Genomic DNA, 12,982 nt, shown 5'->3' with positions numbered 1-12,982 from the left:
TTGACCTCTCTTTCTCTGCAAATCGAGGATTAAATACCTCATGGGATTCTTGTGAGAATTATATGAGAAAATATTTTCAGAACATTAGGCATATACTCAATACTCAATAAATGGAAGCAGCCTCTCTGATGATGGTGGTAGAGATATTAGTGGTATTGATGATGCTTTCTCTAAGCTCATCGCCTCTACTCGCATTTAGTACTATGACATAGCACTTAGTTGTGTAATTGAAGTACATAGTAATTAAAAGTAATAGGATATTGAGCTTTCTATATTTCTTTGAGAATTTGTAAGATTTCTACATGTTTTAATTGTGTTTAATTGTGTCTTTGTATAAGAAATAGTGGATGATTTATTCCTTTTTGTAGAAGAGAACCAGATACTCCCTGACCCAGTGAAATATATGGAAAAAACATGTAAAAGGACACCAGAGTGAGAATCTGGAATTTTCATGAATTCTTACTAGACCTAGATTATTCTATGACCTACTGAGTTTATAATAGCAATAAAAGAAAATAAAAATAAAATAGAAACAGCCTAAATGTCCAACAACAGAAGAATGGACAAATACATTGTGGTATACTGTGGAATAATTAAAGGGATAAACTACAGCCGCGTGCATTATACTGTAAAAGCTTCACATTATAATACTGAACCAAAAAAGCAAGTTGCAAAAGGGCATGCCATGTGATAGTATGGAAAGTTTCAAAGTACATAAAATAATACAGTATATTATTTTTGTTATATGTATACTTATCATAATAGTATTTTTAAAATACAAATGGTGTATCTAACATCAGTAATGGTCACCTGTGGGAAGAGGGAGGAAAATGATTAAGGAGGTCCCACAGGCACTAAGCTGTAATGTTTGGTGGATACGTGAGTGTTCACCATGTAGTTCTATATATCTTTCCATATGGCTGAAATACTTCATAATTTCAGAAAAGAAGGATTCACTGACTAATTTGAGAACTCATACTTTTAAAGACACATGTCATTCTGTTTTTCAGACTAGATAGTGATGGTAAGTAACAGATAACAAATTAAGTGGATATATATCTGGAAAAATGTGCGTGTATCTTCTATGATGTATGACTTATACCTGAGACTAAGATGTAATTCACTAAATAGAAAGTATTTGAATACTGTAAAGAATATAGCAAGATATTTCCAATATCATATTTTAAAAATTAGCCTAGAATTTATGTTCATAAACCTCAGTGTTCATTTTTTAAGAACACAAAATTCATTCTTTTAATGATTTTTTTTTTAAAGGAAAACTTTTTCATATGTGTTAAATCATAAAGCAGTAAAGACTTTGGTTTATTAGATAAATTAGGAATTATTGTTTACACTTGTTTTTTTAAAAAATTTGTTTTATTGATTGATTTTAGAGAGAGAGAGAGAGAGAGAGAAAGAAATACATTGATTCATTGTTCCACTATTTATGCATTCATTGGTTGCTTCTTGTATGTACCCTGACCAGGGATTGAACCTGCAACCTTGGTGTATAATGTTGACACTGTAACCAACTGAGTTACTGGGCGAGGGCCTACATTTGTTTTTTAAGAATTATGATTGTTTTGGAAGGGACTGTTTGAAATTTTTTTCTCTGTGGAAAAATTTCTTCTTGGCTTAATGAACATTTTGAGTATTGTTTATCTGTTGTTGATTTAGAAAAAAAAGTGCTTCCTGAATAAATAGCTGGGCTTTGTGAATTTTAACTTGGTGAAATAGCTACATGACTGGTCATGATGAAGCTAGTATTTAAGGTGATTGCCATCAGGTGCTATTCATTCCAATATTATTTGAATATAAGTGTATTATGATGAAGAAAACCTTAAAGACATACCTAATTGAAAAATAAATGGTTTTAATTCTGTTGGAATTTCATCTTAATCCCTTAACATTATGATTTATATTCTTGTATTTCAGGGAAAGGTTGCTCAGACAGCATGCATGTCAGCTTGCAAGCATTTAGCCACGTCCCTGATGCAACTTCTGCTGGAAGCTGAAGTAAGGCAGCTCACCTTGGGAGCACTGCAGCAGTTCAATTTGGATGTCAGAGAATGCGAACGTAAGACAGTGAACCATGCCTTTGCTTGATTGTTTAGCCTGCATACTCACTTCTGTGGGGAAAAAAAAAAATGGTTCTAAGTCTATTGGGTCTTTGCTCCTGATGAGGTCAAAGAGTAGCTAGATGACAGAAGTCCCTTATAAGATGTCTAGAAGTAGAGACTATCAGCAAGCTAGTTCGAGCACCCAAAAGTGCTTAGGTCCTTCTGTAGAAAACTGAAGATCCCTGGCCACACATAACTTTGCTGTCTAGAGGGGGATATAAGGCAGAGATGCATTCAATAGACACCAAAGAAACCCGATTAGTTCAGAGACTATAAAAGAGTCAGTTCCCAATGATTTCCTTTTTATGTTTTATTTTAAAACTATTTTTACATCATATTTGCAAACCCTTAGTCTGAAGGACAAATGCTGTGTAGTATTTATCAGTCAGAAATGCTTTCTAGTACAGGTAGAAACAGAAAACCTTAGACAGAGTGGTTAAAACAAATAGATTTTATTTTTTCTCAGAGTCAGTGAGTTACTGAATTGATTTAGTTGCTCAGTGATGTCACCAAGGACCCAAGGCTCTTTTGTTCCCTTTCCTCTCCCATACTTTTCCTCCTCATCTGCATTATAGTGAGAAGAGACAGGAAAAAGAGGCCAGTCTCACCTATTCCTTTTACTAAGAAAATAAAAACCTTTTTCAGGAGACCCCTAACAAACTTACCTGTGTCTCATTGGCCTGAAGACAGTTGTATCGTCATCTCCAATGCTAAGGGTGGCTGGGAGCCTGAGTATCTGTCAAAGTGAAAGGAAAACATCATTATTGGCATAGTTGATTCATCATGAATCATTCACTTGATGTTGAACACAAAATTAGGCTTTGGTAGGAAGGAAGAAGGAAAGAATGGAGAATGTTGTGGTGTTCCTTGTGCAGTCAGTGAAAAATGAAAATGAACCAAAATGATATGATTCAAAATGATTGTTCTGATTCTAAGAAAAATATCCTTTGGAAAATTTGTCACCAGAAGGTCTGTACCAGAGATCTACAGTGCGATTACATTGTTCAAAGATGTCAACAACAGTGTCTCCTTTCCCACATCTTTTTCTAGAACCTTAGCACTTCTTAATTCCCCTTCCTTTGAATCTGGGAAAGCTCATGACTTGATTATATCCAACGGAATGTGGCAGAAGTGGCCTTGTGATTTCTGTTGCTAGGTCATGAAAGACAATGCAACTCCATCTTCTTAGGTAGCTTCTGGATAAGAAGTCTACCCTGAGGTCTCCATGCTGTGAGGAAACCGAAATCAGCTCATGTGGAGAGACCACATGGAGAAGCTCTGATGCCTGACATTTTACATTTTATGTTCTTGGTGCTATATTTTGTTATATTCCTTTAAATAGTATTAGATTTTGTTCTGACCTGCATTTACATTACTTGAAATTGGTTGGATCCTTTTGAGACTTGCTTTTAAGTTTATAGTGGGTCCAGAGCAGCCCTTTGAAGAATTTTACCCCATGCCCAGGTGTCTGGAGATCTTTCAACTCTAGTTGGTGAGAACAGGAACTATCCCAGCTCCACAAGTTATTCTGCTTATTCATTTCTGGTCGTTCTTTCCCCAGCCTTGGGTAGTTTCTTCCCACACATGCACAGATGAGTACTCTGCCAAATATTCAGTTGCACACTTCTCTGGTTTTCCTGAGTGCTCTCTTTTAAACGTCTTTCTCTCTGGTAGTTGGCCCTGAAATCACTAATTGCCTTGGCATTCTGGACTGCAATCTCTGACTTTTCAGTTCAGACTACCTATGTTTTGTTTGGGTTCTCTCCCTTTGCTGGCTTTGCATCATAGCCTGGAAGCTGCCTCTAGGCATGCTCACCTCGTTTGTTTTCCTTCTTTCAAGGATCACAGTCCTGTATCGACTGTTGCCTAATATCTGAAACCATTCTTTCACATACTTTGTTCAGTTTCCAGTCTTTTTTTTTTTTTTTTAATATATCTTTATTGATTTCAGAGAGAGGAAGGGAGAAGGGGTAGAGAGATAGAAGCATCAATGATGGCAGAGTCATTGATCAGCTGCCTCCTGCACTCCCCACACTGGGGATGGAGCCCCAACCTGGGCATGTGCCCTGACTGGGAATTGAACTACAATCTCCTGGATCATAGGTTGATGCTCAACTGCTGAGCCACACCTGCCGGGCTTCCAGTCTTTTTTACAGTGGGAAGATGAGTCCTCTGTTACTCTATTATGACCTGTAACAGAATAAATGAACATCTTTTCAAGTGTGGTTTGTTTTTTTAAAATTTTATTTTTTATAGAAATAATACCTGCTCTTTGTGGAAAATTTTGAGGAAAAAAAGAAAAAAAATCACCATAATCTCATCATTCAGATATACAATTCTGGGGATTATATCCAGACGTGAGAATATGCAGCAGCCACAGAAGTGTTCTTAGGATTCATCCACCAGATTCCACCCATCTGGTTAGCCAAGAGGTTTTACATGCCTCTGTCTTAAACCAGTTATTTACCAGGAGAATCAAAAACATAGTGATTAGCTAGACCAATCAAAATTGAATCTTGATGTTGAGTTTGAAGTCATTCTTTTCTGAGTTTTGATGGAAGAGTAGGACCTCATTCTGATGCAAAGGAAAGGAAGACAAGGACTTTGGAGTAGGCAGCCAACAAATACCGTTGGTTCAGCAGCAACATCTGATGACTGACTGGGAATGACTCCATGACTGCATTTTTGATAGAGGTAAAAGATAAAGAAAGACGGAGGGTAATAAAGCTAAGTATGTGGGCCTGGAAGAGGAGGAATGATGGTCTGGGAGAAGCACTAATGAGCAAGGAAAATACCCATCTTGTGGCCTGATTCTGAATTACATTTATGCAGACAAACCAGTAGCTTCTACTTGAGAAAACAATAGGTGAATTGGTATCCTTCAGTTAAGACTAAGGGCTGGAGAGATCATTTAATGAAAAGGTTGAAACATAATAGAGTTTGTTAACCTGCATATGGGGTTCCAGAAAGCCAGTCTCTTATCTGAAAAGCTATTCAGTATTTGTAAAAGCCTTTCAGACTTAGGGTCCGCTTGAAGCTAGCATTTGTAATGCATGACAGTGCCTCCAAAAACCGTATTACCACTGAATTTTTTCTAATGTATTGTGGAGCCACTAAGTTTCATTGATTTAGAATTTAATGTTTCATTTCTGATTGGCAGTAATTTGTCTGTCAAGAAACTTTCCATGGACATTTATTTTACTTTAAAAGAAAGAATTCTATTCTATGTCTTTTGCTATACCACCTCCCTCTTTTTTTTCCTTTAGATGCTCAGTGGTCTATAAAAAATCTTAAAGAAATGATACATAAGACTCAAGTAGCTATACAGAGGCGTATAAAAGCAGCCCCAAATGACAAGATAATTAACACTTACATCTTTTACCCAGTGGTGTGTGCGTGAAGTATTTTCCCTATTGTCTATGAGTCCTTGGAAGAACTGTATAGGCCCTGAAAGGAATCAAACTCTGGACAAGATAGAATATGAATGTACATTGAGTGTTTGACTCTGGGGCCTAGGCTGCCACTTTCTTAGACGCCACATACATAGGAGAAGTATGTGCATTACCATGTGCCTGAGATATTCAGCTAGTATACTGTGTCATTAAGAACATAGATGTAGAGTCAGCTTGACAGATTCAGGTCACCACTTAACGTTTAGTGTGACCTCATGTATACCATTTAACCTTTCACAGCCAGCCCCATTTATGGTGGGAATAATAATAGTACCTAATATTACAGGGATTGGGTCAGAAGTCAATGAGAATGCATGAAGGGGTTTATTTCATGGTTTGACAAAACACTGAATATGCAGTAAGTAGTAGCTTCTCTTACTGTTATCACCATTATCATCATAATCATGAGCAGCAGCAGCAACAACAGAAGTTAATAAATATTTAACAATTCTCAAAAGGTCTTTTGCCGACCACTCAAATCTTTGTCTATAGTTTTTGAATTAGTTAGATTTGGAGATGCCCTTTTATTTGGTGTAGCTGTCTGTCAAATTTCTGTGGTTGTTCTGAAAGGTACGATGCAGAACTGATGATTTTCTAATTCTCAGCCTGTTGCTTTTGCAAGAAATTAAGCAATTACCTCTACTGTTTACTAGAGATGGTAACTACTGCTTAGGGCACCATTACCTGACAGGAGTGTTGTTGCGAGGCAATTCTTACTGACAGTCTACCAAGCCTTTAAGATGGACATAATTAGAAATTTAGATAAGAAGAAGATATTTCTTTCCCTTAAAAATTGACAGTGACCTCTGATAATTTCTGCTTTGCCTGGATTTCATCTCACATCTCCATTTGTTGGTGTCTTATATTTGGTTTTGAATATTGGAGCGCTGGATCCTGACAGTGAAATTGGATTTTAAATACTAGCAGGTCTTGATAGCCTCACACTTATCTTCTTGGTCAAACTTGGACTATTCTACCATTCATACAGTAGATTTTTCAGTCTGTGCCTGGATTTGTCATTTCCCAAGCTTTCTCATTGTATATTCTAAATAAGGAGGTCTAGGTTTGTCTTGAAGCTCAACTTCTTGTTAACAGCATTGATTCAGTAATCTGTCTATTTATTCAACAAATATATGTAGAGGCTCTACTCTGTACAGAGCACCATGCTGAAGGCTGGAGATAAAATAGGAAACCATGGGTTTTAAATAGGAGAGAGATTTGATTAGATTTGTATTTTTAGAAGGAGCTCTGCAATTTTATTGGGAACCTCAGAGACAGTTAGAAGGCTGCTGCAGTAACCCATGGTAGAAATGATTTGGGAGCTTTGGCATATTTCTGCATGGTAATTTAAGCCATGGGAGTGAATGACAATGCATATTTAACCTCCCTGAGTCCCTCAATAAACTAGAAATAGTAATCCCTGCTGTATTTGTCTCACACTATTGTTATAAAGTCAAATAAGATAATATATATAAAATCATTTGTAAACATCTATGGAAGTTTTATTATTATCATTTCTTTATCCATATGTTTTCATCTTACTTTTTTCCTACTTCCACTCTTGCATGGTTTATAATGTTAAAGGTTTTTAGTTATCTGCTCGGATCCCTAAATTATTTAAAAATTTGTTATATTAAAAATATAACATAATTAAGCCAAAACCAGAGCACATTTGGTTGCAAGGAAATGAAGCAGCAATTGTATCTATTTAAAGTTAGTGTAATCCATTATTTCCCAGGACCCATTAGTGTTTTTGCACAGAATAAACTGGGCCCTTGGACAGGAAGGTGATAGGATGCATCTTGCCAAATTCTCTCAGTTCTTTGGTGGTCGAGTTAATCTGGCCTGTGTTTACTATTTTGGAAAGGAACGAGGGCTCCAAAGCCTTGCATTTCACCACTTACCATAATAGCCCTCACTGTACAGGTCAGGAAACCAATGTGGAGAATCTGCCTAAACTCAGGATTTAGGGAAACAACTTCAGAGTAAATTCATGATCTCGCTGAGCCTACTATGATATAAGATAGTGGCAGAACTCCAGCATTACTTAACCTCCTTAAGTCCCTACTCTAACTGAAAGGTCAGATAACTTTCTGCATTCCTAAAGAATTAGTTTTAGCTCAGATTCAGGACCCAGTAGTTCCTGAAAAGTTGGAGCATTTCTGTCTCTTTGTTTATGGTTACTAAAATAAATGGCCATAAGTTCCTTTGTGGTGTAGCAGGCGCCCCTTGACTCAGGTGTGAGATATTTTAGCAGTGTTAATCAGGCAAACCTTAATTGGCTTGCTTATGATTTTGCCACTGGGATTCTGAACTAAAGAATCTTTATGAAGTGATCTCTCTGCATGTGAAGTATGAAGACCCAAACAACTGTCAGTTGGGATAACTGTACTCACTTATTTTGGTTTTCTGCATTACTTGAGCTCAGCTATCCTGGACTCTCCAATTCTGTATAGTTAATGATCCACCTTTGGTCACTCCCCATGAGTCTTCCTTAGGGCTTCAGGCATTCTTTCTCAATCTCTTCCTGATGTGAGGGAGAGAAGAGAGTCCTTGGGACGCTGGTGAGAAACATACGGAAAGCATATGTGACAGATCCATACTATCGTCTTCTCTTGCAGCCTTTGAAGTTTATATTATGCAAAAGAAGTTCTGGCCCTTAAATAACAGCTAAGCCAGCGCTAAACCCAAATCTACATCAGCCAACCAGGCAAGTTATTAAAGTAACTACTGGCTAGTACATGAAATAAAGCTTTTCCAGCGAGATGCCCTGTAGTAATTAACCTGTCACTCAAGATTATGTTTAGCTGTCCTTGAATAAGTAGTGCAGTTGCATATCCACACAGCCTTCTGTTTTTGCTGAGATCCCTAGAGAACTCTTATATTTCCTCCTGGATATCACTCTTTTCTTCCCTCCTCTTATTTTGCGAGCCCATGTTGTTTGGATCCTTGAGATAGGACATAGCAGAGCTGAGTGCTACTTCCCCGGCAAGAGGGATCCAATGGAAAGCATTTTGGAGAAGGGTGAGGGATCAAGGTTCCACAATTTCTCTTGGTACTCTTGCATTTATCAAGGAAATCAGGTGACATTATGAAGACAGTTTGTGTATTGGTTCATAATTTGAAAGTTCAGCTTATGTACTAGATTTTCACTTCACCCGGTTTTCCCGCTGTAGATAGAGGGGAATTACTGCAGGAGAGCCTCTCTGTGGTTCTGTATTTTCTTCAGCTCTTGAGCTGCCACATTCTAGCAAGGACCAGAGTTTGTCCCATTTTTATTGTAAGTTGCCCAGCATTGTTAAAAGCTTTCACATGACACATATTCTTTATTTTTTTTAAAATCGATCAATGGCAGCACCAGCTAGTCTTCCAAAGCTTCACCCCCAAAGTGACTTAAGATAATACCTAAATTATGAGCTTGGCTGCCACATTCCACAGACTGTTGACTTCCCATCCTGGGAAGCGTCAATGCCTTTTTCCCTGCCATTACCTGCTAACCAGTTCCAAACATTTTCCTTTTTTTCAAATCTTCATCCGAGCATATGTTTTTGTTGATTTTAGAGAGAGAGAGATAGAGAGAAACATGGATGCAAGAGATAAACATCAATCAGTTGCCTCCAGTATGCTCCCCGACTGGGGATCAAACTCGCAAACCAGGTATGTGCCCTGACTGGGAACTGAATGCGTAACACTTTGCAACCCTTTGGTGTGCTGACAACGCTCCAACCAACTAAGCCACCTGGCCAGGACCAAACATTTTACTTTTACTCTAAAGTCTTTTATTTGCCAGCTTGATCCCTAATAATCTTTTTAAATTAGAGAATATTTACTTGAAAGGAACAAAAATTTGTTCAGACCAGTTTAAGAATAATGGAGGGCTTATTTAAAAAATCTGGGTTTCATAGACTCCAAGTAAAAGGTAAAATAGTAGATCAGTTAGGCCAGGGATCATGTCTGTCCTGCTCATTCCTGTCTCCTAAGCACCTAGCACAGTGCCTGACATATCATTAAATATTTATTGAATGAATAAAAATAACGTAATTAGCAGCTACCTCAAGTTCTGGATCTCTTTGGTTAGCTCCATGAATGGGAGGGAATAGAAGTAGGAAGTAGCTTGGGATAATGTCATGTGATGTGAGTAGCAAGACAACCTGGGATATAGTTGGAATCCTAAGGATTATTCTTAGGAGGCTGTACAAGTGATAAGTAAATGACTGGCAACTTTAGTACACGTAGTCTTACCACCTACTTCTATGGATTATAAAGCCATCTTTGCCACCATCGGTTAATTCTCAATGTATCAGCTATACAATACATAATAATTAATATTGTAGGTGATAGAACCCTACAGATCGGCCTTTGAAACCTGAATCTTCATTTTAGTAATTTGGGCGTCTTTAACTCCTCTAAACCTCAGTTTCTTCACTTGTAAAATGAAGTTGCAGTTGTACCTATCTGACAAACTGGTGATGATTGATGAGTAATTACACATAGTTAACACTCAATAACTGTTAGGTGCATCCCCATTGTCCCTGTCATTGTCATCAGCAGCAAGAGTGCTGATCTGGAAGTCAGAAAACATGTATTATAACCTTAGTTTTGCCACCAACTATCTGAATGGTCTTAGGAGTACATGAAACCTGTGCGGGCTTTGGGCTCCTCATTTGTTACATGAGAACGCTGGGCTAGATGATTTTGGAATTTCACTGAGTGACAGGTGCATGAGAATTGTCTCTTCTAGCTTCCTGGCTCCATTTTAAATGAGGTTACTGTTTATTAATTTTCACAAAGGTCAACAGTATTTTTCTCAAATTAACTTTCCATATAATCCTTAAGGTAGGATTATCTCAGAGTTTGCTTTATACTTTTTACTTTTGTATAATGTTGGTTTAGGAAAAAGTCAAGCTGTCTAATCAAGACCTGAAGCACTGTGGTATCCTGTAGAGATGTCAGTGTGGTTGTGGGTTAAATCAGAGCTGCCACAGTGAAACAGCAGTCCTGAATTTCAAAGGTGACTAAAGAGTATGAATACATTTCTTTTGGAATCTTGGTTATCAGGACACGAGTACTGGTAGAAATAGATTTAAAGAGGAGGAGTTGGCTCTCTCTAAAATTATTCTCGTAAACCTTAATCATTGTAGCAAATGCTACCGTTTCCTACTAAGGGACTCTTGTGAAAAGTTTGTTATTTACTTCCTTTCCTATTAAAGGATATGTTTTATATTTTATCCAAAGGTCAGTTTTCAAATTATATCTTAAGCATTTTCTACCTCTTTAAATCTTAAAAAGAGAGCCATCTTAAGAATATAAGGTTTGAAGAGAGACAAATGGAGGAAGTTTGAGCTTAGTAAGATTTTAAACCTGATCTCCCTAGGTTATATGAAAATAACAGAGGCCTCTCGTTAGAGTATATGCACTGCTTAAAGATGCAAATTTCCTATGGGTAGACTACTGAAGGACATTAAGTGTGTTCCAGTATCATTAATTTTAGGTCCCTTAGCATCTATTCTCAGCCTCATCTTTCTGAATTATAATTTTAAAATTAGCTTTCCCTTTCTGCCCTCATCCATCTGAGAAACATTAAAGTAAGAAGATTGATGATCGACTTCCAGCTTATATACGCAGAAAAACAAAGTTGTATCCTATAATTTGCAGTGCTCTGCACATGTGAAAATCTAAGGATAATTAGTTGTTACTGCTTTAATATAATGAAGACAACTTCCATGAGACAAGCTCCATGGCTAATGAATTTTGTCTTTTGGTTGATTGACTCGTTAATGGAATTGGAAAAATATTTTATGTCTCTTCTTTACAATAATGTTTTCATTCTCTACTGGAAATATATAAGGAATTTAGATAGCTGATCTTTAGAACACAGCCTTCTTTATTCATTTTATCATTTGTTTTCCCTTTTTTTCTTTTTTTTCTGTATTCTTATTTCTAATTCTCATTTTGTTTCAGCATTTGCAGTGAAACTTACAGATTTGCAAAGGAGAATCGTTAAGTTGGTAATTGTATATATATGTGTACATATATATATAAAATTACACACTGTAATATATATATATATACACACAGTAATCAACGTTCATTCATTCTCTGCATTCTTGTTTTCCCTGTAAGACCTGGAACACTGTGAATATTCTATACCAGAAATGAGATTTAAAACTCAAGTACACTGGGGATTTGTAGGATGGAAATCAGCCTGGGATTTCCTCAGGCGCATAGCTCTGAGTCAGCCTATGCAAAAGCTTCTCTGGGAGCGCAGGGGTTATATGGCTTCTTTCTCCCCTACTTTCTGGGCCTTAGCAGTTCTTTTTAAAAGCACAGTTGAGCTTGGATTCTCAGATCTAAATTATGTGGGAAGAACATAGACTGCAAATATCTTCCTTCCATCAAATACAGGAGTACAAAAGCCTGACTTTGTTTGCTGTTGTCTTCCCACACCCACGTGGGTTTTCATGCTAGGTGCTTGCTATTATGATGTGCCTTTCTTAGCTACGAGAACCCAAAGAGAAGGCTTCCTTGCCATTAAAATGGCCATGTCACTTCTCTTTGACTGTGGACGAAGGACCCTGTACCCTCTGGGAGGGCTTTACTCAGACATGGGTCAGTGAGTAGTGCCCACTCAGCAGTTATTTCAGTTTATGGGCTGAAGTTCCTTGAATTCCAGAAGATAAGGCACCATTGTCTCTCTGAGCCCGTGTCAGACCCGGATCATTTGATAGGAGATGCTGCCAACCTGAGCAGTGAGGGCAGGCAGCCTGCTCTTCCTCACCATGGCCTAAGATGCCATCCTTGTCAAGCAAATGGAGATGGATCATGCTGCTCTAACCTTGTTATACATCACTGTCAGGCTCTGCTGTTGGCTTCAGACATTGGCCAACACAGACAAAGCACTTTTTCTGGGGGCAAATGTTACCTTGGATTGTTTGTGGGGCGAATTAGTGATGAAGAAGTGAGTATAAAGGACCTGCTACATAAAGGATCATAATTCCCAAATAAGCTTCTTTTTCTGTGGCACTCTCTCAGTACCCTAAATTCTGTCTGGCTGTTTGGTAAATGTGGTACTTATTCCATCCCTAAATTAGGACAGTGGCTGATTTTTCTTGGAAACTGTTTAGATTTTTTTCTTCCTGGTTTTATTTCAAGGGGTATTTTGGGGCGTGAGGGTGACAGCAGGAGGTTAAACTTAAACAAGCAGGCAGTTTCCAAAAGGCCATATTCCTGCTGTACTGTATTGAAAAGGAGAGGACCACTTAAAAAAAAAAAGTTTTTATGTGATATTCCAAACTTGATGCTTCTTCCCATTTTTCATTTTGGTTGTTTCAGGTTTTATTCCTTGTTTTTTCTCAACTTTATATACTTTGGAAGTTTGAGGGACCAGAAAAATTAAGAAATACCATTTCA

The 12,982-nt window shown here is 37.6% G+C and overlaps 1 protein-coding gene across 3 annotated transcripts in view; it reads left to right on the top strand.

The window, feature by feature from the left end:
• The window catches only part of EXOC6B (exocyst complex component 6B), a 445,000-nt gene that overhangs the window by 297,898 nt on the left and 134,120 nt on the right, over positions 1-12,982 (top strand). For all 3 annotated transcript variants that reach the window (XM_081156370.1, XM_081156369.1, XM_081156371.1), the window contains one exon: positions 1,936-2,077. In XM_081156370.1, the coding sequence (XP_081012496.1) occupies positions 1,936-2,077 (142 nt within the window). The remainder of the gene's footprint in view (positions 1-1,935; positions 2,078-12,982) is intronic.

The sequence above is a fragment of the Miniopterus schreibersii genome, assembly GCF_964146895.1.
Source record: "Miniopterus schreibersii genome assembly, chromosome: 13".
Lineage (NCBI taxonomy): Eukaryota > Metazoa > Chordata > Mammalia > Chiroptera > Miniopteridae > Miniopterus > Miniopterus schreibersii.
Note: the sequence above shows the minus strand (reverse complement) of the source record. Positions and strands in the feature narration are given on the sequence as shown.